General features: G+C 49.0%; 2 protein-coding genes across 4 annotated transcripts in view; both read right to left on the bottom strand.

Annotated features, from left to right (window-relative positions):
- Positions 1–11,467: 11,467 nt before the first annotated feature.
- On the bottom strand, positions 11,468–17,637 carry REEP2 (receptor accessory protein 2). 3 transcript variants are annotated; one of them, XM_032476842.1, is made up of 8 exons: positions 17,455–17,637; positions 15,574–15,646; positions 15,209–15,285; positions 13,897–14,017; positions 13,563–13,676; positions 13,065–13,212; positions 12,834–12,964; positions 11,468–12,748 (listed from the first exon to the last, which is right to left on the bottom strand). In XM_032476842.1, exons 1-8 carry the CDS (start codon positions 17,484–17,486, stop codon positions 12,680–12,682), a joined length of 765 nt encoding a protein of 254 aa, XP_032332733.1. In that variant the 5' UTR covers positions 17,487–17,637; the 3' UTR covers positions 11,468–12,679. The 3 variants fall into 3 exon arrangements, with proteins under 3 accessions (XP_032332733.1, XP_032332734.1, XP_032332735.1); XM_032476843.1 differs by having other exon boundaries at positions 13,065–13,206; XM_032476844.1 differs by lacking the exon at positions 13,563–13,676.
- Positions 17,638–19,491: 1,854 nt separating this feature from the next.
- KDM3B (lysine demethylase 3B) overlaps positions 19,492–26,952 on the bottom strand; it is a 59,484-nt gene continuing 52,023 nt past the window's right edge. Inside the window, 7 exon segments of the mRNA XM_032476833.1 lie at positions 19,492–20,924; positions 23,264–23,398; positions 23,889–24,065; positions 24,347–24,486; positions 25,498–25,617; positions 26,294–26,424; positions 26,557–26,647. Of these exon segments, the coding sequence (XP_032332724.1) occupies positions 20,844–20,924; positions 23,264–23,398; positions 23,889–24,065; positions 24,347–24,486; positions 25,498–25,617; positions 26,294–26,424; positions 26,557–26,647 (875 nt within the window). The 3' untranslated portion in view covers positions 19,492–20,843.

The raw sequence follows: 26,952 nt of genomic DNA, 5'->3' as shown, positions 1-26,952 counted from the left end.
GATGCAACAGGGGGAGCCCTCCCCAACCTATCTCCACTGCCCTCCTTACAGTCAAGTGCGCATCCCAAGAAGAACAGGGATTCCAGTAGGGGAAGGCGCCGGCTCTAGCTCTGAATCCAGGGGAGGTGCTGTTTTTCTGAATTTAAAAAGAAAGCAGAAAGTGTGTGTGTGGAGGGAGGGTGCTGACGACATCCAGAGGGAAAGGGAAGGAGGGTTCGGGTCTCCTTGAACCCAAACAGCCTGAGGAGGTCGGAATTAGAGAGTTTAAGTTGGGGGAGAGGAATGTGACTGGCTTGGTCTTCATCCCTCTGTATCCTCTACAGACACATACGCGCGCGCGCGTACATTTTCTTAATAAAAATTATTTTTTAAAAAAATTCGTAATAAAAATCGTCTTAAGGAATCCAGCAATCAACCAGAAATCCCTTGTGACTGTACTCTTGGTCTGAGCTCCCCATCCCCAATGCTAGGGCATGTTGGGGGCCCACTCCCATCGCGTACAGAGTTGTCCATTAGGGGCAGGCTTGTGCACCTCTCTGAGGACTTCTGCTGGGTAGGAAGCCCAGGTCAGTCAGGGTGGGATGGTATTGTGTCTGAATACCCATTTTGACACTCCATGGTGGAGTACCTTGGCTAGCCTTTTTATATCTCTTTCTTCAAGTGTAAAATAGAGCTAATGTTAATAATACCCACATGAAAGAATTGTTGTGAAGACTGAAACTTGCATGGACTGTCATCTGTGAAGTCCCAAAGCACAGGGCCTTCCTTGCAGTTGTTGGCATTCAATAAACAGTGGCTATTGTTATTTTCAGGGGCTTCTAACCCACAGGACCGCCCACAGTTCACCCACCCATCCTCAGCCTCCAAGCAAACCCCTGTGTCTCTTTTCTGAAAAGTAGTACAGAGAAGGAGAAACATTCCAGTTCTAACACAAGGGACATTGTCCTGAAGAGCTCATCTGAATCCTTGCTGCAGTAGAACATCGTTTTCTAGAGCAGAATTTTTTGACCTTGACTGTGCAGCAGAATCATCTGTGGAGTGCTGAAAAAGAAAGGTCTTACCCTAAACTAACTGAATCAATCTTCTGGGCTTTTGAGGCCCAGACACTAGGCACTTTGTCCTAGGATCTTTCTTCTGTCTCTGTGGAGCTGCCCAGTCTCCAAGAGCACATCTTCCTCCCCCAGCCAGGGCAAACTGGCTCCCCTATGATTCTAATATGTAAGCTGAACTACAGTATCTTCAGATCCTTGCTGAAGGTGGGCACTGGAAATTCTAATAATCTATATATTTTGCTTTGCATGCCCAATCTTTTCTTTTCTTTTTTTTTTTTTTTTTGGAGGGGGGCAGTAATTAGGTTTGTTTGTTTGTTTGTTTGTTAATGATAGAGGTACTGGGGACTGAACCCAGGACCTTGAACATGCTAGGAACACACTGTATCACTGAGCTATACCTTTCCCCCTGCAACCTTTCTTTTCATAACATTCCCAGCCAGCGATTTACCTTTGGGGAACCACCCCAATCCATGTGGTTGAGGCAAGAGAACCCCATCCTTGATCTAGGAGTGGGTATGTCACCCAGGCCTGGCCATCCATCTAGGATGTTTCAGGCCAGGAGCATTCCATCTCCCTAGACATAGCCACTGAGTCAGGTTGTGCACATGATCCAAATCAGGCTAATGAGAATGACTTCTGGGCCTTTTGCTGGAACTCTTGTAAAAGGGGAATTCTCTTTCCCAGGTAGTACTAAGCCAATGGAATGTAAGCCTGGGGGCCATCGTGCCATCAGGACTGGAATGCTTACCTGAGAATAAAGCCAGGGCAGAGGAAATCAAAGAGGAGATACTCACACACAGAGGAAGTCTCTGGATACAGCCTGGGCTTTTTAATTATGCAGGTCAATGAATTCCTTTTTTATTTAATAGAATTTATTTCAGTTTCTGTTACAGCCATTAACACACTCCTTATCCACAACAACAAAAAACTTTTTTTGAGGACTTTTCTGTGGGCATTTCTGCCTAGGAATAAGGCCTGAGGCATAGGCCCCTGCCTCAGAGAAGCTTACAGTTGGGTAGAAGAGAGCCTGGATTCCATGTTACATGAGAATTAAGAATAGGAAGCAGCACTGTTTGACACCCGAAGTCAGTTACACTAAAGAACATACATGGTAAGGGGGCTGGGAAAAGGGCAAGGATGGTATTTTAGAGGAGAAAGAACCTGGTAAGGACCAAACTTTGTGGTGAGAAAGTGAGGCACTTTTAGACAGGGGTTGGGGTGGCGGCAGGAATGGGGCTGGTGCATGGCCAGGAGAGTCCAGGTGTGGTCTATCTGGAAAAAATAGGCTGGAATAGAGAGGGTTCCTATGCGGAAACAGAGGGAGATAAGGTTGAATAAAACATTCATTCTTTTTAAAACAGGTTTATTGGTCACTACATGTAACAGGCACAGTGCTGTCTTGGGGATTCTGCAGTGAAGAAGGCAGATGTAGTTGTGCCCTTTTGGAAAATGGTAATTCAGTGGGATAGACAGAACTAAACAATTACATAAATAAAAAGGATATCTTCAGATTATGGTTAGTGTAACATACTAGAGAAGTGAGGAAAAACATCTCAGAGGAGAGGAGGTGACATTTAGGCAGAGACGCCAACTCTGCATAGAGGGGTGTTGTGGGGAGAGCAGGGATGTTGTGGGGAGAGCATTCCAAGCAAAGGGGACAGCTAGGCAAAGGCCTCGGGAGGGAAAGAGGTCTGGCCATAATCTGTCCAGGGCCTCAGGCTTAGGCATGAGTGATGAGAATGTTTAGGACTAAACACTACCCCTCCACTCTCATCTCCCTTGTTCTACCCTCACACAGCTCACACAGAGGAGGACATGGCTGTTTCAACCCTGCCCCACCTCCACGGTATATGCCCCTGGAAGGCAGCTTCCACCCAGGAGCAGTGAGAGCAGCTGGGTCAAAGCCCCTGCAAAGCCCACTTTTACCCTCACTGTGATGGGGCACCAGTGAGAAAGAAAGCCTCCTCCTGGACAGAGTTATGCTGCTGGTCTGCCTTCTCAGCAGTAGGGCTGGGGGCATCTGGGTTATCCCCATTCTCCTCTGGTTTGTCTTCTAGCCACTGGCACAGTTTGTTTGCTGTGACTTGGGGAACAAAGAGGGGAAGAGATACGGTGAAAAGAACTGGCCCCAAGGAGTCAAATCTTAGTTTGGGCTTGAGAACACCCAACTTCTGACCGACAGCCCAGTTGGGACAATAGGCCTGGGGCCTAAAGGAAACCAGGTTTGGGGTAAGGAAGGCTCTGAGCTATTCGTGCTCCCTGGTCTGGGTGTCTGTGGGACCTCGGGGGCACTGAGGGATGGGTCTGGGACCCTCAGACCTCGCCCACTGGGTGACTGATGCCAGAAACTCTGGAAGAGGTGAGAAGCCCTCAGAGGGTCTACAGGTCTGAGCTGCCCTCTGTGCTCAGACTTCCTTGTAAACTGGAGAGGAAGCAGAGGTAAGAGCAGAACTGAGCCGGTCCATGGCCGCTGAGCCTCCAGGAGAAAGCCAGTGGGAACCATCATATCTCAAACACCAATCCAGGGCTGAGCAGGCTGCAGCTCTCAAAGGAAAACAAGCCCCCTTTTCCATTGCTGCTTCCTCCTCCCCAGCCCCAGGCTACGTCAGCACCCACATGTGCTGCTCAGATCGCGGTTTGCCAGCCCAGGGTTCAGGAAGTGACTCTGTCTTTGGTTCTGTCTGGGGTGACTGTCACACTTTCCGATGGCTGATGGACTCCGCCGGAAACGTGGAGGATCTGGCCTTCAGTGGGTCTGGGGGCAGGTTTGCTGCCACCCCAGGGAGGGTCTTGAGGGGAGAGAAGAAACCTGAAGAAGCCAGGTATGGGGTGGGATGGAAGGTGTACTGAGAGGGTGGGGAGAAGTGGAGACATGGAGAAAGAAAGGGGAAATGAGAGAGAATCATCCAGAGTGCTGGAGTGTGCAGTCATATCATCTACTCCCATTACAGATGGGAAGCTGGGTACCAGAGGAGACCCCGAGCCCTAGGATAGGTGGAGAAAGGCAAGTTCTGAGATGTGCCCATGCAGAGTGATGCTGAGGCCTGAGGAAGAGGGGGTTCCCTGGGCTCTGATGAGGTGCCTGGCATGTACCCCCTGCATGGAATTCAGGGGCTGGAGGGAAGAGCCCATGGAGGATTTGGCCTAGGTGAGCAGTCTGCCTGGGAGAGTTGGGGTCTGGGCTTCTGTCCTCAGAGTCTGCCTGAGGGGTCATGTGCTGGACAGAGTTAGGTGAGGCCTGAAGTCAAAGTTGCTGGGGCATAATCACTTGGAGAGGTGGCACAGAGGGTCCATTAAGGGAAGAGGGAGTGGGTAGAGGTAGGTGAACACTTAGGTTGTGCTCACTGGGTCCGCTTTGCCCCAGAGTGCCCTGCAGATGCAGAAAGAGGCTGCTGTCCCTGGACATCAGTCCCTCTGCCCTATGCTCAGTGACCCCTCTCTCCCAAGCCCAGGGCTGGCAGGACCCTAGGCTTAGAGGAAAATCCATCCTGTGGTGGCTTCCTGGCTCCCCCCACCCCCAGCTGAGTGTGCAGCAAAGCCGGCTGCAGAAATCTCTGGAAGCTCGTTGGGCAGGCAGAGGGAGGGGAGCGTTACATAAGAGTCCACTGATGTGCAGGAAGTCTAGAGCAGCCTTTAGATTAGAAAGGCAGCGTTCCCATCCAGCCTAGAAAGGCAGGAATAGCAACGGCGGTTATTTCTGGCCCCTCACCACCGCCCAGCACCAGGGCTGCTCAGCTTCGTGGTGGGTGAGCTTGGTCTCTGCAGACCTGGGGGGAGGGAGGGGGTAGGCAGCCCCTGGGGTTACCCCACTCTGGCACCTGCATCACCATTCACCCCACCCAAATACCAGGATGCTGAAATCAGTGGTGGTGCTTGTTTCCTCTGATTTTCCTTACTCTCTAGATGCAATCCCTACCCGCTTCCCACCCCCAGGACACATTTACAATGTGACAGGCTCCGTGCTAATCATTTGACCGGCATTTGTCCTCACAGTGCCTTATGAAATAGGTACCATTCTCACCCCCATTTCATGGATGAGGAAACAGGCTCAGAGAGGGCCGACGACTTGCTCAAGGTCAGAGAGCCCAGCAGTGGTATAGTCAGGATTCCAGTCCAGACAGCCTGGCTTCAGAACCCTCAGGCTGAACCCCATTTCATACCAAGAGCTGTTCTCTGGGGCTCCAGAATGAATCAGACAAAGCTTGCTTCCTACTGGGGTTCTTGAGTCAAGCCGAATAGGGGAGGCAGACCTGTGAGTACATCATTTTAACTCATTCATTCAGCAGTTACTTATCACATATCTGCTCCACTCCAGGCATTAGAGGTATAAGGAGAAGTAAGGCAGGTTCTCCGTCTTTTGCAGTTCATAGCTCAGTGTGGGAGACAGACAAGTAAACAAGCAGTTATAACAGCGATATGTGTTATCATGGGGAAGCACAGTGACTGTGGGAGCCCCCGATTCGATTCCCATCCACTGAAGTGGTCCCCAGCAGTGAGAGAGCCAACTTCCATTTTAAAATAATCCCAGGAGGCTGGGTGGGGAAGGACTGGTGGTGAGACCAGCCAGGAAACCATGCAGTCATCCAGGAGAAGGGGTGAGGTCTGGATGCATCAGTACCAACTATCACAGAGGCTCTCTTCAGGGGACTCCCAGGCAGAGGCAGAGAGCAAGAAAAACTGACATCCCCAATTTATTGACAGGCAGCTGGGCCCAAAGTGCATCTACTTCCCTTGGTACAGTGGCCAAAAGGCAGTGAGATAGGCTGGATGGAAGGGTCCTCTCTTTTTCTTCTCTAAGCATCCCCCCGTCTGGCCTACCCACATAGAAACCCTGTTTTATGGTAAAGTCAAAATGAGTGACTTGGGAGGAAGCTGGCACCCAGAACCAGTGGGAAGAGCTTCCATCTAGATTATCACACTGACAAGTGGTGAAAAGAGGGAGGGAGAGTTAGCTTCTATACCCAGGAACATCTGCACAGGGGTCCTCACTTCACTCTGGGCAGAGGCCACACTTCTGTTCCTATCAACAAAGGGAGGGGATCTTTGGAACAGAAAGGAGCCAGTTTCCCTCTGGTCAAGCTATAGAGAGAGCCATCATGGCAGATGACAGTATCTTGAGGCTGACATTGGACTCATTGTTTTTTTCAAAAATATATTGTGATAAAATATACATAACATTTAGCATTTTAACCATTTTTAAGTGTACTATCTAGTGGCATTAAGTACACTTGCAATGTTGTGCAACTATCACCAATATCCATGTGCAGAACTTTTTTTAGCATCTCAGACAGAAACTCTGCACTCATGAAACAGTAATTCCCCCCCCTGCTCCTTCCCCTCTGCCCCTGGTAACCTCTATTTTAGTTTCTGTCTCTATAAATTTGCCTATTCTAGGTACCTCTTGTAAGTGGAGATATTTGTTCGTAATATTTGTCCTTTTATGCCTGGCTTATTTCACTTAGCATAATATTTTGGAGGTTCATCCATGTTGTAGCATGTGTCAGAATTTCATTCCTTTCTAAGGCTGGATCATATTCCATTTTATGTATATACCACATTTTATTTTGTTTATTCTTTCACCTGTTAATAGACATTTGGGTTGTTTCTACTTTTTGACTATTGTGAATAATGCTGCTGTGAATATTAGTGGGCAAGTATCTGTTTATGGATTCTGTTTTTATTTATCATTTGTCTCAGCAATTACAAGACGGATTAAACTTAGATTTAACAAGGACTCCCTGGTTTCCTACTACCAGTGACCAAAGCAGCAGCATCTCCCTCTTTGGATAGTTTTGATAACCTGAGTCACTTCCACGTCCTGTAATCCCTCCCCTGGATGGGGTAGTGCCCGCCATAGCTGCACTGGTGTAGGAAAGAGGCTTTACAGGGGTCATTCTGGGGTCACAGCTCTGGATGGTTTATTTGCGGGAGCTGGGTGGTGAGGGTTTCATTATCTTCAGCTTGGGCTCTGGGGACGTTTGCCACCACTACCCACCCCAGACCCAACTTTCTCCTTTCCCTGGCAACATCCAGTCTGCCTCCCCTTTTCTCTCCCTGGCTAAATTAAGAGTGTGAAGCTGCTCTTCTTCCCAATTTAGCTTTTGAATTAAAGTGCGAACTGAATGTGGCTGGAAAGCTGACTCCCATCTGTGTGCGTGAGAGAGAAAAGCAGAGCAAGTGAGCATGAGCACATGCGGGGGGAGGCAGAGCGAGGGTAGCTGATCGGGGCAGCTGCTGTTGAGCACAGGCACCCATCCTCAGGTGCAGGCAAACAGCTCAGCAGAGAGATGCTGAGGTTGGAAGGTTGGTTTTTTTTTCAGGGACATCATTCGAACATTCTGGAAAAATGTGCTGAATTCTTGTTGTGGGCAGGCCCTGTACTAAACACTGGGGAAACAGTGGTGAATGAGGTAGACCCATCGCCTATGCCCCAGCTTTCAGTGTAATGGGGAAATAGGCAATGACCAAACAGGGTGATGTGTGCAGTCAGGGAGGAGAGCAGAAGGCCACAGAGGCCTGGACAGGTGGGGAGTCACATCTAAGCTGAGACTTGAAGCACAAACAGGAGCTGACCAAGTGAAGGAGGAGACCAAGAGTGTTTGGGCAGAAGGCACTGCAAATGCAAAGATTTGAGTGGGCGTGGCTTCCCTGACGGAGCGCACTGGCACCGGGAGCCCACCAGTTGGGCTAAGAGCTTCTACCTCCTCCTCTTCCTCTCTCTTCCCCTTCTTCCAGGGAGAACAAAGCCAGATGAAAATGGCTGGGCCAGAGAAGTTCAGGAGCATGAGAGTCCCTTCTGCCCAGACTCTGAATAGTTGGGGTAGTGGCCAGGGAAACCACAAGTCTCCTTCTGAGTTGCTACTCAGAAAGCTGAACCTGGCAGATCCAAGATGGACATGGAACAGGGGAAATGAGATCTCAGTTGCATCAGAGGAGACAAAGGAATCAAGGGGTCCCTGCTTGGTTTAGCTTACCCCATCCTTCCCTGGAGGGCTGGCTGAGTCGGTCTCTGGGGGATCTGTCCTCTTCGTACCTAATGGCAATGAATCATGAGTCTAGCTGAGATGGGAACAGGTTGAAATCTTGGCAAAGAAGGACCTTCTCTTGGCAGAGACAGGAATGAGCTCTCTGGGGAGCCATGCATTTCTCTGTCAGCTCCTGAGGTCCCCAATGACAGGCACATCTAAGGGATCCTGGTGTAAAACTCGCCATCAATATTTCAGGCAGCATTATTTATTGATCACTCACCTGGCTGGGACAAAAGGAGAAGTAATTCATTAGGGATGCAGGGCTGGTAGGGTCATTTTGGGAAAGAGGTCAGGAAAAGGTAGGTCATTGAAGAGACTCAGTCCTGGCTTCTGGAAAAATACCTTGAGATTCCAGGGTTTGGGGATGAGAGTCTTTGACTCCTTTTTTTCTTAGCCCAATAGTAAGTACCCCAGATGAAAATTGAAAATAAGGGAAGGGGGAGGGGACAGGGAGACTTGGGGGCAGGCCTGGGACTGCCACTGTGGCCATCAGAGAGAGAATATCCAGGGAGTCCTGCAGCTAGGTGAGCTTCCCTCCCTCAAGGCCCAGCCTGCCCCTCCTAAATTCCCTACCCTTGCTACCCCTTTGGTCTTCTCACCTGACCTTTAAATCAGCAACAGCAGCCTTTCTAGATACAATTTCAGAAGCCCAGGTTGGGTCCCTTAGGCTGCAGGACCCTCCTGGGATCAGCTTAACAATTCCCCTGATCCCAGAAGGCGCCTGGTCCTCCTTGAAAGGGAGTACATGCCTGCTGGGTCTGACCATCTCTTGAGCACACAGGCTGGGGTTAGGAAGTAATTGCTTGAGAACCCATAACTGTCCTATCCATACACAAAAATGCTTTGTTCATGAACCTCCAACTCCAGGGAGTGGGGCATGAAGCAGCCTGCTCACCAGACCAGACCTCAAGTGACTGGCTGCAGGAAAGACTGTCCCCTGCAGGGGCCAGGAAATCCCACATTGGGAGGGAGCTGCGCCACCTAGTGGGATTTTTCCTTCTTGCAGGCATTCCTCCCACCTGTCACTGCTTCCTGCCCATATGGGACAAGCTCTCCCACTGAACACAAATGGCTCTAAGATTTAAGGTGCCCTCTTTCTCCAGGCAAGCCTGACCCAGCTCAGAGAAGGAAAAACTGGGGGGGGGGGTTGTGAGGGCAATGATTATGTACCAGCTGATATTTCAGGCAGTGGACAAGCCAGCAGTGGCTTTTGGCCTGGAAACAGTCTCTCCTCTTATTCTGGATACCACATATGTGAAGACCATGGCCCAGTGCTCCAAGAGCCCCTCCCTCCTTTGTCTAACTCCTTTTCCTCCATGCTGAGCAAGGCTGGGCTCAGCTCTGCTGATCAAGGAAGAGCTGGCACAGGCTGGAGCTGCTGGCTTTCCTCTGACGTCATGGCCTGGAAATCCCATTTTAAGCAGGTTCTCTGGGTGTGGGGCAACACAAGAAAGGGAAGGGGAGCCAGCTGAAGCAACTCCAAGCCTGAGGCCGTTTTAGCCAGGGACCTCAGGCCTGGAGGCTGCCCAGTGTCCCCAACGTGGTCTGGGCATGGAACACAGGGCTAGACTTCAGCGCCTACTCCACAGCTGATCTCTCTCAATGCCCAGTGGGGATCCAGACAGTGGTCAAGCACCCTCCACATAGCTGTAGCCATACACCTCTCTTTTGACATCTCTTCCTCATTCCCCTGGCCTAGAGAGATCTACTGAGGTAGAGGGGAGAAGGGATGTGGTCCCAGGGAATGAGACAGCAAAGGGTCACCGAGATGTGTCCCACCAGCCTTCCCCCCTCATTTTGTTTGTTATACTCCATCTCCTCTCCTCCCCTGCACCACAGGGGCCAGGGCCTGTGCCGAGTTCTAGGAGACTGAATGTTTCCATGGCAACGGACCAATGAACTTGGAAATCTGAGCATGTTTCTGTTGACACAGGGAAACCCAGATGTGCATGGAGAGGCTGGCACTGTGGAATCTGGCAGTGACCTCCTTAACCACTGGTCACTGTAGGTGCAAGTGTGTAATCTGAGTGTGAGCGTGTGTGTGTCTGCAATATGCAGCAAATGGGATTTAGGTTACAGAGGGCCTAACCTGCTTTCCTGACCATATGGTAGCTGCTAGCATGAGACTGCAGCGTCTTACTCTCTGGAGATCTTTCTAGAACAAGGGAGTCTCTCCCCTGACATTTCCTCTCCTTTCTGAGAAGAATAGAGAAAGGGGCCAAGTTGCCCAGAGGCCGATGGTGAAAGGAATACCCTTCAGAGGGCTATTGACTGGAAGATTACAGGAAAGATGGGAAGGGCATCTCACACTCCACCTCCACTGCGACCTCAGTTCAGAAGGTTCTTGGCCAGCTGGCTCAAATGTGGCAGGAAGACATGCCCCTGTGATGTTAAGGGAGGGAGAGGAAAGCTTGATGTAGGGATGTTTTGCCAACCTTTGTGCCCAGGACCTGGAGCTAGGTCCCTATTCACACTCCCTACCCCATCCCAGGCTCTGCTTCTTTCATTTTCCTTCCACAAGGCTGACCACTGTTTCTCTTGCTTCCTTCACCCTCCCTCCTTCTTCCCTCCCTCTCTTCTCTTCCTCTTTACTCTTCCTTTGTCTCTTCCGATGTGGCCTCTGCTCCTGTTATCCTTTCCCTTCTCCTAGATTTTGCCTCTAGGGCCTCGTCCCCACTGGTTGTGCCCCTCAGTCCCTGGTGGCTTTGGCTCTACCTCCCCAGGACTCAGACCCCATGCCCTGCAGCCTTCCTCCTCCTTCTTTCCTGCAGCCCAGCCCAGCAGCTCAGAGATCCACCCTTCTGGCCCCAGCTCTTGGTTCCCTGTCCTCCTAATCTGTCCCCAGGTCAGACAAGAACCATGGGGCTGGTTTCTCATCTCCACCTCTTCCCTCATCCCACCTCTCCTCCTTTCAGTGTCTGGCTCATTGTCCTGCTCCAATATTTTTTAGCCTTTCTAGGCACTGTGGACATCCAATCCCCCCACTCTGCCCATCAGCCCCCATATCACATCCTCTCTTCCCTGGGGGCCTTATCAGGATCTTTGTCCCTACAGCTTACACCTGGCACTTTCTGTGAGGTACCAGAATGGGAAGGGGCCTCAGGGCAGGATTCTGAGGGACAAGACAACCTCTGAGGGTGGGAGCCCCTAGCCTTTCTTAAGTCCTGGGCCTTCCTAGTCCCCTGGCTCTATCTTGAAGCCCAAAAACATCTTCCCAGACTGAACCACCTCAAACCTATCTCTTACCTTGGAGATAAGAGCTCCTAGGGTTCACAGTCTGACCTCTTCCACCCTCCATCCCACAGCTGAGCCCTGCTTCTCACCTGAAGTCCTTCCCACCTGGGAAGGATGGGTAGAGCAAGAACAAAGCACAGAGGTCAAAATAAATGAGGTGCCAGAATTTGGTTTATTGGCTCTTCCAGTGCCAAAGGTCTTTTGGGCACCCTCTTTCCATGGAATTGGGAGACCCCTGGCTCCTAAGTTTTTTTCTTCTTCACACATTCCTCCTAGTCTGACTTCTGAAGCCAAAGCAGAAGCTGGGGCAGAGTGTGGGATAAAGGCTGGGTTCTGACAGGGGTCTGCTTACATGGGGCCTAGTCTGCTTGGCACTGGAAGAGGACCCTAGGGGACAGGAGGATGGGCCCCCAGGTTAAGGGGGAAAGGAACGGCTCAGTGGGGGCCTCTACAGAGGGCCCTGAGGGGTGAAGGAGCCCAGCCCAGGGGCAGGACAGGAATGCAAGGAGGAGAGAGGAGAGGATGGAGGACAGAGAAAGAGGTGAGAGGCCCCTCAATGCCCTATTCTCTTGTGGGCTGGGGTCCTCTGAGCTCAGAGGGAGGGAGGGCTGAAAGGGGGAAAGGGCCAGCTGGCTGTGGGGCTGAAGGTGGGGGGAGATCAGTGCTGGAGGGAAAGGCCTTTACTCAAAATCTCCCAGCCCTAGACTGAGAAACACACACACACACACACACACACACACACACACTCACACACACACACGCACTCACACACTCCTGGAACCCCACCTCTTTTCAGTGGGCACATGCAGCACACAGCCCAACTCGACGCCCCCAGCTGCAGCTCTGGCCTGGCTCTCCTAGTCATTTAAGCACACACTAAGCCCTGTCCTCCATTCACAGCTTCAGCCGGAGCCCCTGCCCAGGTTCTCTGAGGCCTTCCCCACTCCCTCCCTCTTTCCGGTGCCTTCAGGCCTGTCTCTGGTCAATCTGGGCTGTGACTGGCCCTTGGACCTGGACTCAGGGAGAGCAGTGGGGGCCACATTAGGACTTCAGGGAGTTCAGGGAGGGGGATGGCCATGGTCTTCAGCAAGGCACTGGGTGGGCGGGGGCAGGGCTGGAGCAGGGAGAGTAGCGTTCAGGCTCTGAGGAGCCCGCATCTCCTTGGCTGGCTCAGTCCTCAGCTCCTGGTCCAGCCTCTACCCTCAACCCCCACAGCAGGGCCTCCCTCCTCTTTTCCAAGCCCTTCCAGAGGAGTGGCCACTGGGCAGGCACCAGAAACAGCCATCTGAGAGGCCCTGGGGCCTGAGGCGCGAGGGCTACTGGCACAGTGTGGAGCTGGGGCTCTGCAGCCTGGGGGCTGGGACCTCAAGCTGAGTCGCCCCCTGCAGAGGTCTTCTTCTTGGGCCGGGTCTTCAGCGTCTTGGAGGCCAGTGGCTGTGGGAAGGACAGAGGAAGACAGAGGGCTCAGCCTGGAGCCACAGTCCCTCCCCATTTCCCCATGCTCTGGCCTGGCTCTCACCTCAGCTTTGGGCACTTTTTTGATGGATTTGACCCTCTTGGTGGCTTTGTCTCCTGTATCATCCTCAGAGATCTCTGTCCGGGGATCTCCCTGGTTTGTGCCTGACCTTAAACTCAGGGCAGGGTCATCTCCTGTTTAGGGGAAGAAAGGAGAACAGGGGTGTCTGGGTGTCTTTCTCACCTGGCCTCCTTGCCCTCATGCCCTTCTGCCCATCCCTGGGCCCATCTGTACCTAAGTCCTCAATGGTGTCCAGAAGGCTGCCAGGGCTGGGTCTGAGGCGGCCATCAGGACCATGCAGGGGCAGGGCATCTTCATCCCGGATCAGGGTCAGGTCCTGCATGCTGAAGCTTCGGAGCTTCTCTGACAGCACCCCCTGGCCCTAGGGTCACCACCACGCACCGGGAGAACCGGAGAAAGGGGCGGGGTGGAGACAGAGGTCACCGTGGGGCACTAGGCAGCCACTAGGCTCAGTGCTCTCCCTGCAGTGTCCTCACCCTGTCCTATGGGGTGACAGCCTGGGGCCATGCTTTCCCTTTGGACAGATGAGGAAACTGGCTCAGGGTGTAAGTCACTTAGTGGAGGGTGTTAGAGGCAAGACTGGAAGGAACCCCGAGCTCCACAAGCCCCCAGACTTCACAGACCCAAGGACAGGGTGGATGCTATGGGGCCTGGCCAGGGGGACAAGATGAGCCAGGTGGGGCCCTGGGAGCTGAGTCTCTACCATCTCACCTTGGCAGCAGCCGTAACCGCGGCATTGGCAGCCAGGTTCAGACCCCTCTTGCCCACCCTCATCATGGTCTCATAGCTCTTGTCGCGGGCCTGTGTGATGTACTCATCGATTTCCTGAGGGGTTGGAGGGGAAGGAGGAAGAGGTGAGGGGTGGGCCCTGCTGGCCAGGCCCTGCCCTGCTCTGGTTCATGCCTGGACAAAGGCACTGCCTGCCCCAGGATGCCAGAGATCTGCTGGGTCACCCACAGGGCGAGCCATGAATGCACATGGCTGCAGGCACTGGGCTGCCTTGACCTGGGGCAGGTGGGAGGCGAACTTCCTTGTCCCAACAAACCTTCTCCTTGTTGGACAGTGTTGGGTGCACGAACTTGCGGTAGAGCACACTGGAGCCCTTGGTATAAGGGGACAGCAGCCATATCACAAAGGCGATCTTGAGCTCAAAGTAGAAGGGGAACCTGTTGGGGGAAGAGAGGCAAGCGGCGGAGCTCGGGGCAGGGAGACAGGAGGTGTGCTGACCCTCTGACCTTGGCTGGCCCCCCACACATGAGAGGTCCCCATGTGGCTCAGGAGACTAGTCAAGGGGAGACTCAGCTGAGACTCCAAGTGGGAGGGTGAGAGGCAGCCCCGGCAGGAACTCCCTGCAGCAGCGGCTCTCCTCACCCTCCTCTCTCTCCAAGTCCCAGCCCTCTCACACTGACAGAAGACCCCTACTCCTCTGTCCTGCGGTCAACGCCAAGATGAACTCCCTAAACTTCTAGGTCCACTCTTGGGTCCTTACCCTCTTCCCTTGCGCCCATGGAGAAGAGGTGGGCTTCTCCAGTTGTGCTCTGGTCCACCCCTTGCTGCCATGACATGCCCCTTACTTTTAAGGACCATTCTTCACTCCCCACGGCTTCTTCTCAGGCCACAGACTCCTTTTGGCCTCCTCCATCCTCATGAAGCCTTCATCAAAGCTCCCTCCTTTGCTTGTGTCAAAAGGCATCTACACTCACTAGTCTCAATTTTTAACCCATTCCTCTTTCCTAAGCTGACCCCACTCAACTTCCTTAGCTAAAACTATTTTTCTCAATGGCAATAGGCCCTTGTCATCTATAAAGGCAAGGATCTTTTGTCCTCTACCTCTCTGTAAAACTCTCTTCTGACCTCCAGTGTACTGTGCTGTGTTAGTCCTCTCTTCCCAGAGGCATTTGCTCACTCAAACGTTTTGAGTGCCTGCTGTGAATATGCAGATGACTAGGACATTCTGTGTCCTGTGCATATACATAGTCTAGTAGTGCCTGGAAAATGCCTTTGCAATGTAAGCATCCAATGTTTGTAAGATTGACTCGTATGTCTATTTTAAAAATAGGGAAACTGAGGCCTAGAGAACTATGACCTGCCCAAGGTCATAGTAAGTCTGGCAGCAGTTTTCCTGAATTCTATTTTGGTGCCTTCACTGCCACGAGAAAGAAATGTGAGGGTTATGCCTGTTTTTATTCTGCTGATTAAGCCAGGCCTGGATGGGAGGTGGAGGAAGGGGACATCTAGAACCCCGTGTAACTGTTGGGGGATTCCACCCTGGATCTCAGTCTTCTGTTTTGCTGGCTGTGCAGAAAAAGTCAGAGGCTCTGGCCCCTGAGATGCAGGGAGAGGATGCTGGACCTCACCAGGAGAGCACAATATCTGTGAGTGTCTCGGCCGTGGTGAAGAAGGCAAAGACGATCCAGTACATCATCCATTTCACCTGAAGGTACAGAAGGTGGTGTTGGCTGGGGCCTCTGTGGAACACCCAGGACCCCACCTCTGCCTGCCAAACATGCTGGAGGTGCCGCAGGGGACACTCAGGACCTTAACTTTGCCTGCACATCACACCAGGGCTGGGGAAAAGGAACACACAGGAACATCCCTTGAACCAGGTCTCATCAGTGCTGACAGTCTTAGTACAGAGTCATCCTCATCTTTCATGTGACCCACTGTCCTCCCCAATCTATACCATGTGGGTTGGGTGGGAGATGAAGAGTCATACACTCACATATTCCTTCACGTTTTTTGTCTTCACCGCCTTGTAGGAAGAATAGGCTGGGTACAGGGTGCCAAAGATGAGCCTAGGAAGGCAGGCATGGTTACTGGGCCCGTCAGCCAAGAGCAGTGGCCTCTCCCTCCCAGCTCGTCATTAGTCCCAGCTCGTCATGGACAGAACTCCAGAGTGCCATATCAGCTGGACTGATGAACTCAGGTGAAAGCAGTCAAGCCTGAGGTGATACACATGCATGGAGACCCCAACCAGCTACGGTGATGCCCTATACCCCTTTATTGTTCAGTTTTCCTCCAGCCCCTGAGGTACAGAAAGACCCAGAGGCCAGAGGGTCCAGTGTGGCCTCTTTAGCCCTGATCCTTAGTTATGCATAAACACATCATGGGAAATGGGGGGAGGGGTTCTGATCACTGCATGGTGGGGTGTCTTCCTTCTCCAGACATCATGCCCATTTGTACCGATCTGCCCTTACCCTCTACCTCCCTGTCTCAGAGCCAAGCTGGGTAGGGCCAGGTCTGCAAGGGAAGCTGACACCGCCTAACAAGGCACTCTGCCTGGCAGTCAGAGGTACCATTGTAGCCCTGGGGACCTGGGGAGCAGAGGGCACGGGGGCAGGAGGCCCTGAGAGGGGCAAAGAGGTTCATTCCCCCATGTAGACACTCTTGGGACCAGGCTCAGGGGAGTGCCTTGGGCTTGAGGCCCCGGCTCAAGCCTGGAGTCTGGTGGTGGTCCTACTAGAGACCACATATGGGACACAAAGGAGGGAACGAGAGGACCGATGCCCCTCAGGGAGCTCATCCAGACTACAGAGAAGCAGCCACTCTGAAGGCCACATGGAGGATTCCCTCTGGGGCAGAATGGCAGAGAGGCAGGAGGGAGACTCCTGTGGGTCTAGAGGAAGCCAGAACATAAGCACATGACAGCACTGAATGGGAAGATGACAGCAGGGAGGGGATTCTTTGGTGTCAGTCCCCTAGAGTGGAGGCTGAGGGGCAGAGGTTGGCTAGGGCCCATGTGGAGCCCCTGCCAGGCCCAGCCCCTTGACAATGTGTGGGTACTGCCTGTTCTCACATGGATTTGCCTCACTGAGGCAGGATACTTCTGGAATGGCCTGTGGAAATGGGGTGGAGGGTGGAATACTCAAGGACAAAGTCTGGGGTTGTGGGAGCAGGGTTTCCTCCTGGAGCCTGGGGAAGGTGGGAGGGACATAGCTAGTGGCCTGGAATGAAGGCCACCTAACACCCTCCCCTCCACAGATTTCACAACCCCAGGCTGAGCACACACATCCTCTCCCAGTTACCTCCCACACTTTGTCCTCCAAGCATCTCAGCTTCAGATACCCTGTTCTCCTTGGGAGGCCTTCAGAGCATGTGCCCTTATCCCCAGTCCCCTGACAGTGGAAGACGGAGGAGAAATCCACCCCTTTGGGGAGGCCAAGGATGCCATGGCCCTAAACTATGGAATGAAGAGGCCCTGCCTTGCTCACGGGCTCTTCCATTAGATCTCTCCCTCAGGGAGATGAGGGCCCAGGTCTAAGGAGCTCCTCCAGCACTGATCTGCTACGTGGGGGAAGGGACATGCACCTCCCCTCATAAATCAAGCCATGCTGCCCAGTCCCTGGGATGAGGGAGGGAGAAGGAGCAGAAAATAAAAGGGGTGGGAAGCCAGGCCTGCCATGCTTCTCTAATATTCCCCCCTCCAGTCCTGGGTTCCACATCTCCATGTCTCTGGGGACCCCAAAGAGGGACCTTGTGGTTTAGGTGACTCTGCTGTATGAGGCCACAGAATGGTCCATCCTGGGTTTCAATACCTCTCACCCCTCATTCCTAACCCCCATCCCCCTCCCAACCGGCCGCACCCCACCGTCGCCACACTCACACCACCAGGCGAGAGATGATCCAGGACACCATGGCGGGGCCAGGCGGGGCGCGGGGCGGGGACCCGGCCCAGGGCCGAAGATGCAGCTGCTGGAGGTTGAGCGGCGGCGGCAGCAGGAGCCGCAGTAGCAGCAGCACCCGCAGCAGCAGCCGCCGCGGGGGCCGCGGAGCGCCGAGCCGCCGCCGTTAAAGGGGAGGTTCCTGCCGCAGCGGCGGGCCGTGGGCGGCGGCGGCTCTTAAAGGGGAGGCCGCGGCGGCGGCGGCGCGCCCCCCTGCACCTGCTGTCGGGGCATGCGCCTTTGACCCTCAGTACCCTACCTTCCTCTGATCGTTTGTTCACCTTTCTTGGGTTTGAAACCTTGGGCTGAGGTCCTCAGGAGCCCTACATGGTTTCATACTGACACCCCAGCCCACATCCTAGCCCTCCTACCTTGCCCACATCAGGCTGAAAGACTTAAACATCCAACGAGGAATAATAGCTAGGTCATATTGAGTACTTACTGCATGCCAGGCCCTCTGCTAAGAGCTTCACACGCGTTCACCCACCAATCTATAAGGCAGGGGTTATAATTATCCTCATTTTGAAGATAAGAAAATGGGAAGCTTAGAGAGGTTCAATAATTTGCCAAGGGCCACAAAGCCACTAAGTCATGCTGCTAAGATAAAAACTCAGGAAGTCTTACTTTAAACAGGGCTACGTCCACCAACTGCTAACTAGCAAACCCTCCTCCCTCATCGCAGGATGCCAAGACACCCACCTAGGAACTCCTGAAGCCAAAGAGTACAGGGGCATCTGCCATGCTACCCCATCTCAGCCGTCACTAATCACTCCAGTTGGAAGAGGACCACACCCAATCTAATCTGCATTTTCAGATTGTCAGTTCCTAAGCTTTGTAGGGGAACAGCGCTCTCAAGGCAGGTACCCTGCGGCAGGGGAATCATCCTCTTCCTCAGGAGGGGCTGCCTGGGGTCTAGGTAGGAGATAGATCCAGGGGCTCCCGTTTCACCCCCGTCAGCAAGCACTGGCGGCAGTGAATGCCCTAATTCTGAAGACATTTATATCCAGAATGTAGGCTAGCCTGCCTCCTGATTTTCACTGAAGCAACAAAACTCCAGCAATCTCTGCAACCCCCCTCCCCCATCGCTTTCCTTTCCTGTCCCTTTTCAGAGCTTCTGCATTCTTTATGTGGAGGTGTAATCCTCTGGTGATCACAGCATCCACCCGTGGCCATCCAGGCTGAAAGGACATGTTCAGAACTCTGTATTTCAGTTACAGTCCTATTCAAACTCAGTATCCTTGAACCACACAATGGTCTATTTCCACCCTGATAATTGTATTTCCAGGCTCACACACTTTGGAAGATGTTTTCCCAATAGGATTCAGAGAAGCAGCCTCTGATGACTCCTCTTGCTATTCTTTCCTTTTTTTTTTTTTTTAACATTTTTTATTGATTTATAATCATTTTACAATGTTGTGTTAAACTATTCTTTACAACTTCCTCTTCAAAAGGCCTTTCTTCTAATTGGAACATAGCCTGTCCTTGCCCCTCAGGCCACTTTTAATCGCTTCTTAATAAACAAGAATAAATCTCATCTGGGTCTTCTTCCACTAAATCGGAGGTAGATCTACAGCTACATTTTTTTCATATGTAGCCAGGCCTCCTATTTTGAGGAACCTCACCAATGACTGCCCAAAACCTTGCTCAGGCCATTCCCCAAGGCTTTTTCCCCTCTGACGGCTCCAGGAAGGTAGGTACCCACCTTTCCTATCTATAGTGCATAAACTATAGAAAGCCCATCTTTGCTCCTACCCTCTGATACATGTAGTACCTTCCCCTCACCCTCAAGGCCTCAAACCACAATGACTTGGCACTTCCTTCTCCCATATGGGCACAAATTCAGGAAGCAAAGAATAAAAATTGGATGCAGCAATGTAACGATGATATGAAAATGAACCATTCTCCATCTCCAACCCCGCCTTAAACCTGGCCCTGCTTTTTAGAATGGCTGGCACAAGGAAGAATTTACTCCACTCCAAACAGATTTGTTAGATTTTTAATAAGAACATGGAAATCCCAATCAGCCCTTCAACAAAATTAAAATACAGAAAGTGAAATTAAAAGTATTCTACAGTAAATGACTTTTATTAAAAAAAAAAAAAAAAGTAACTGTGAACATATAAACAAGCCTGCAGGGCACTACAGTACAGCCAGGAAGAAGATAGATACATTTTCCAATGTACCCATGGGCCAATGAATCCCATCATTTTCAAATAAATTCTTAATAAAACTCCACTGAGTTGGAAAGTTTTGCTGAAAATATTTCTAGACCAAAACCTCCCCAAAACAAAAAGCCTCATGTAGGAAAGAAAACTTTCCTTTGCGTTTGGAACTGTAAGAGGAGTCCCAAGGGAACGCTGGTAGTAGGTGAAAATGGTTCCTGGAGTCACCAGTGTGTGTATGCATGGAACACACCACAGCTCAGACATGACAAAGTTCTCAAGACAGCTGTTCCCTCAAGATAGGACTGAGATGGGAGGGGGAGAAATTAAAAGAATCCTAAAAAGCCAATCCTTTTAAATTCTGCTTTGGCTGATTTTTGTGCTATAATGGGCAGTTGATTTCTAAAAATCTTATTTCTTCAAAGAGTTTTATCGAAAGGAAGACTAAATGTAATGTGCCTCTCCTCATAATCCAGGAAAACAACTGTGGTATTTCAAAAATTCTAAAAATATCTACTTTCATGAAATAGTAACTATTTCACTACAAACCTATTTTTCACTAAATACACACGTTTCCTAATCCTGGAGCCTCCTGGGAAAAGCAGTGGATTCTCCCTGGGTCCCGCAAGACTCCAGTGCTTGTGGGAGAGACAGTTGGGAATGGCTTCACCCTGCTCCCGGGATGGGCTGTGTCAGAGGTTGTGTGCAGAGACACTGTCAGGCTTCCACTAGGCATGTTTAAGCAATTAGCCTCCACTTGTACCAGTTATGTGATTCCCCCTACCTCCAAACACATTCCCACCTAACTAGGCACGAGAGAAAACAAAAAGAAAGGTGTGCCCACATTCCTGGTTTCCATGAATCTCAAATCACTGAGAATGTGCAGGAAAGCCCAGCGATGTTCAGGCAATTCAGAGTCCCAAAAGGCCACAGGATGGGGATGTGGCACCCTCGGCTTGGAGTCTGAAACTGTGTGTGTGAACAGTGAACTTTCCTGTGTCAACCTTCAGTGTTGAGGCAGCGTAGAAAAGAGTGACTGGAGAGTTTGTAATACTGACCACACTGGCTCCAAGTGAAGGACCTCTGCTCCAGCAGAGAACCCTGCCGTTCTCTGTATGTGTTGTGAGTAAAAGACCTGCTTCACAGGGGAGTTTGGAATTTCTCCACACCTAAGACCTTGCCAGTTTGGATTCATGAGCCTTGAGGGTGCCAACAGCATCTTTCACTGCATGATAAATGATGTTCTTCACCTGGAGAGAGCAATCAGCACAGTCAGTTCATGGCAGCCACATAATTGTGTTCTGCAACTGAAAATTATATTCTACACTGACTAAAAACCTACTGATTAGTGAGGAAAGCCCTCAACCAGGACTGTGTGCTTCCCAAGTCAATCCCAAAGATGGTTTACAAAGTCACACAGGATATGTAGTCTATATTTTAAAATGGATGATGAAATCATTTGAAAGGCTATATAATCACCATCCTCTATGTGCTTACTATGTGCTGTGCACTATTGCTAAGCTCTTTATGTGGACCTTTTTTTTTAAAGCTTGGGAACATGATTATATTAAAATATTTTTTTCATTTTTAAAAAATTGAAGTATAGTCATTTTACAATGTTGTGTCAACTTCTGGTGTACAGCATAACAGTTCAGTCATACATATTACATACATATATTTGTTTTCATATTCTTTTTCATTATAGGTTACTACAAGATACTGAATATAGTTTCCTGTGCTATACAGTATAAAGTTATTGTTTATCTATTTTATATATAGTAGTTAGTATCTGTAAATCTCAAATCCAAATTTACCCCTTCCCCCTCTAGTAACCATAAGTTTGTTTTCTATGTCTGTGAGTCTGTTTCTGTTTTGTAAATGAGTTCACTTGTCTTTTTCTTAGATTCCACACATAGATGATACCATATGTTAATCTTCTTTCTCTTTCTGGCTTACTTCACTTAGAATTGCAATCTCCAGGTCCATCCATGTTGCTGCAAATGGCATTATTTTATTTGGACTTTCATTTAATCCTTATGAGGAAGAAGATTCTATTATTATTCCCATTTTACAGATGAGAGGTGAGGTTCCATGGTTAAGAACCTTGCCTAAGGTCCTATAGCTAATAAGAATGCACTAAAACAACAGTGGCCGGGTTGGATTTATTGGGTATTTTTCTCTTTTGTGTTTATTTGTATTTTCTAATTTGTCTAAAAGAAACAAATATAGTGTGTGAAGTAGGAAGACACAATAAAGTTATTAAAATAAAGTGAAAACACTAAAGACAGTTTTAAACCAAGATGGTGATTATTTCTGAGGAGGTGGGATGGGAAGGTACATGCAGGCTTCAATCATATAGCTGCTGTACACATACATGTTGTATAGGCAGTATGTATATGCTGTTTTACTTCTTAAGCACACAAGCCCCTTTATACTATTCTCTATTACACTTTTCGTATTAATTCAACAAATACTGAGTATCTACTATGTGTCAGATACCGTGCTAGGGAAAGGCAGTGAATAAAACAATAAAATCCCTGACTGCATGGAGCTTAAACAGTTTATATTCTAGTAGGGATGGAAACAGATGAAATACATGGTATGTTAGATGGTAAAAAATACTATAAAAAAAAAAAAAGCAGTGACAGAGGATTGGAAGGTGACAGGTTGCAAGTAGAGACCTAATGCAGGTGGGATCTGAAATACGTATGCGTGAATAGTTGCACTAGAACTAAATATCAATGTTATCTATTTATCAGTGTGACTGTACTTTGTATAAAAACTTTACGGTTGAAATGTTCCATAATTTTGAAAAAGGACAGCAAAACAGATCAGACTCAGGGTTACGGGTGATTAAAATCTACCAGCAACCAAGAAAAGTCTGCAATCTCATTGGTCACTGACCCAGGAAGACACACTTGAGACTCAGGCTTGATGGAGAAAAACAGGCCACATGTGAGAGGCTGGGAGAGTTCCTATTCAGGTTGCTGAAGTTCTGCCTGGGGAATGTTGGTTCCTTATTCTTTGTTCTTTTTATATTACTAAAGCATCCAAGGGTATAAACGATGAAATTCTGCCCTTAAAGTTCCAATCCATTTCTGAGCAGAGGAAAACCTAATCTGATTGTTTAGATCTACAAGGGGGAAGTAACTGTTAGGGACATGGATTAAAGTCCTTAGCAGAGCTCTAAGGAATTGAGTCTACATAGAAATTTGCTCTGAGAAGCAGCTTCCAGGAAACAGGTTTAGAACACACTGCCACAGTGCTTTTCCCATCTGACTAGGGTAGTCAGTCTAGTCAGTTACTAATACTGAAACACTGTTTATCTTCCAGGAGCAGAGAAATAGAAGACTGTCACACTGTAAGTGATGAGGTTAAAAGATTAGTATTCTCTAAAAGCAAACCTGAAGAGTACTGATTAAATACTTCCCGGTGGGAGGACTCCATATCCCAGACATGGTTCCCTTAATTATTTCTCTACAGTTACACTGCCCAGATAGTATCTTTAGGAAACAGAAATGTGCTTCCTGTGTATGCAGCCTAGGAGGAGATGGGAAGACAGAGTGTGGGTGGAGAGGGAGTATTTTACCTGCAGTTTATCCTCATGGTTTGTATGAGTGTTAGAGAGATGCCTGAATTCCTGCGTCAGGCGGAAACAGTGCTTTACGTGTTCTGGAGATACAAAGTCTTCTGCTACTTTTATGCAACTGTATAGATTGTGCACCTGGGAGAGGAAAAGCAGAGGCAAACATCAGGCATTAGAGATTCAATGACACACAGAAACTTCCATCATAAAAAAATTTTACAAATACTTCTAATATTCCACTTGTATAAAAACAAATGCAGAAAAACTGTAAGTATAAATTTATAAATGAAAATGTTAGTACTGGCACAGAAATGGATCTAGAAAAATACACACCTAACTGTTAACAGTAGGCTCCTTCTGGGGAAGGCAGGATGAGGGGACTGAAAAGGGATATGGCATAGGTAGCTGAGCTGAGACTTTGACCCTTTCTTTAATAGTCTCCCTTATTTATTTAAACATTTTTAAGTGATCATTTAAAATTACATGGGAGAAAATTAAAAAGCAAAAACTAAGTTGCAGTTTAAGAGCAGTCTAATTCAGCCATTTATAGCTATTGCCAAATTAGCAAGAAATCAGAAATAAGGAAGCCAATGGAATTGTGGAGCCCCTTCCCTAAGGTGGAACCCACCTGGTGTGGGGCTCCAGCAGGTATAAAGACGGCATCTCCCAGGAACTGAACAATGGCCCAGCCTTGCACACCATATTCCTCATAGAGCCGCTTACGCAGGGTCTGGTCCAGGTACCAACTTTGGTCATGAATTGGATCATGATCAGGGGGATTCTCTTGGCCTTGTTCTTCTCCAACCTAAAGTCATGACCAAACCCCAAAGATGAAAAAATCAATAAATACATAAAAATTATTAGTAGCATAAATCCAACTTGCTGTAGTAATGTCACTGGTGGGCCAAAGCTTTTACTTTATTCTATTCAGTATCCTCTGAAGTGCAGATTCAGCCCTTTGGGTCATTTTGACAAAGGGCACAGGTCTTCAATGCCATGGGACTCCACAGGAGAAACCCCTGGGCAGGCTGTCTCAGCATCCCTAGACCCTTAATCTGTGGGCTGGGAGTTCACCCAGGAACATACCTTTCGGAGCAGCTCCCGGATCTTCTCTGCATCCTTGGCTGCATAGATGTGCCACAAAGCACCAGGTTTCTCCTTTCCATCATGAATCCTCTGCTTTGTCACCTCGTCAGCATCTCCCTCATCAATTGTCTTGAGCACCTCTGAAAAAAGCAAAATGACACTTTCCAATGTAATCAGCGATTTCAGTACCTCTGAGTGAAGCAAAATGTCCAATTCAAACAAGTTTAGTCCCCACTATTCTCCAATGCTTTGGAATAATATAATATAGAACCAAAGAATCAAAACTCACATTGCCCTAAACTTCCTATACATAAGAAGAGCGATTCTAATCTTCCTTACTTAATAGAGACTCAGCATTTTTTGGAGGTATTGTTTTCCTTTAAAACATATCTCCTGCTCAAACTGTGTAGCCATACCTTATGTTCAAACTGCAGGTTATGTCCTGCTGTAAGTAGACTAACTGTACACTTTCTCAAGACCTCTTCAAACTCTAGGATCCTATGGATTTAAGGCCATGAAGAGTAAAGCTTCTCTGGCAAGTTAAGAGGGTTGGTTTCTAATCTTTATCTGTTGTAACCCATTAAAGGACAGTACAAGAGAAGGATCTGCAAGTGTGTAGCATCAAAAGCAAATGAGTGGCAGGAAATATACCAAAGAAATGATACTGATAATCCCTGAACCCTGAGATTTTGAGTTATTTATCTTTAAAAATTTTGTTTTTTAAAACTTTCAAGATTAACACACATTAATTTTACAGAGACAGCAGACTGCAAATGCAGCAAAACATTACTTTTATGCTTCATTTTTCTGTGCAAGTGACCTGGCTTTTTCACCTGTCACCCCACAGTTGAACTGGCTGATGGAACAAGTAGGCTGGTTTGCCCTTTCTTCTTTATTCCCCTTTGTGACGGTACATACTCAGTGTTAAAGGGCAGCATTCCCAAAAAGAGAGTAACTCTGGTCAAAGATACAGAAGTACCACTCATCTCTGCTACAATCATACCTTTGTCTGGGCACCTACTACACATCAGGGCTGTGAGAGATTTAAGAAAAAGCCATTGGCCCTGACTGAGAAGAAAGACACTCCACCCCCATTTTACTCCTGAGGCTAAACCTCAAGCTCCAGAAGTACTGGGTTCTAGAAATCATACCTTCATCATGAGCACCCTCCCCGATGGGGATCCCAACATACACCATTACATTAACTGCATCAGACACATCTAAGTGAAGATTTGTTGTGCCAACTCTTCTATCTTCCGCTGTTATCAAGCCTGAAGGTAAAAAGGAAGACATGCAAAGTGAAAGGGCAACATTCTGAAAACTACATTATAGATCTTACAAGTGAAAACATACTCAAGGATGCTCTTAAATGGGTAACGCTGGGAAAATGAAGTATATGTGTTTATCAATAAATAATTGCCATCTCTTTTCTAGTGTTTTAAGACTGATTTCAAGCTTAACTGATACTGTCATTAGCTTTGGCCACTGAATCAATTCTATCCTCCCAAATGATCTCTCCTTCAAAAACAAAGCAGATACAGGCATTATGAATATTCAAATGAAGTGTGGCTTTCACAGTGATTTAGGATGATTTCACAAAGAGGTGGTTGTATAGCACAGTACTCAGACTTTCATCCTTTTATTTTTCACTTTTATCTTATAAAGTATCTTCAAAACTAAGAATCACATCTCCTTGGATGGAATCTTTGAGAGGAAACTTTCTAACTACTGTATATTTAACTTATGGACTGGGCCTATCTGGCTGTTATGGAAATCAATGACAAAAGCAAACATATTAAAAACTATTCTGGATATTGTTAGTTTCTCCAGCACCTGCCACTTCACCGTGTATCACCTCTACACATAACCCTGACTACCAATCTCCCTCTATGGGTGAAATAGAAACAACAGTGTCCAAAAAGGTCAATTATGGCCTCTCCCACATACCGTAGGCATTGTACATCTTGGGTCCCAGATCAGGCCTTACAAAGTAGCTGGGTAGCCTAGAGGCCAGATTAAGCCTGCCATCCCGTTTGGTATACTCTGGCAGGGGAAGGTTCTCCATTAGATCTTCAAACCTACAAAAGAGGATGAAAGATGACTTAGCTTGTTAGAGGGTAGGGGAAGAAAAGAGGCAGAGTTCACTTTTCTGTGATTACTTTGTAATGGCTTCAGCAAGGCACAGGTCTCTCAAGATGACCTTCACTAACCTTGTTGGCATCATGTCCCGAAAATCTTCCCCAGGAGGCCAGTCCTTGAGTTTGAGCACCATTGGCTGCCCATCTTCAGACCTCAATCGCTCTGGAAGACAGAAAGCACTCCTACAAACATCTGCTGGGTTGGCTGCTGTCTGAATCTCCAGTGACTAAAAGGTTTAGGGGACTAAGCTCTTACTTTCAGACTTGTAAACCCCCATAATGGACTAGGTGGGCTTTGTTTTCCTCAGCCACTGCTTTAGTACATACCACATTTTTCCATCTCGAACTGAAAGTGCTCCACACATCTTGTGTGATCATGTCCAGGTGTGCTCTAGGAGCCATGTGATTGCCAAGTGACCTACCTGGCTAGCACTAGGAGGGAACATTCCTCCTGCCAAGAGGATGTAA

This window comes from Camelus ferus, chromosome 3 (assembly GCF_009834535.1).
Source record: "Camelus ferus isolate YT-003-E chromosome 3, BCGSAC_Cfer_1.0, whole genome shotgun sequence".
NCBI lineage: Eukaryota > Metazoa > Chordata > Mammalia > Artiodactyla > Camelidae > Camelus > Camelus ferus.
The sequence above is the reverse complement of the archived record's forward strand: the minus strand, read 5'-3'. Positions and strand labels throughout refer to the sequence as shown.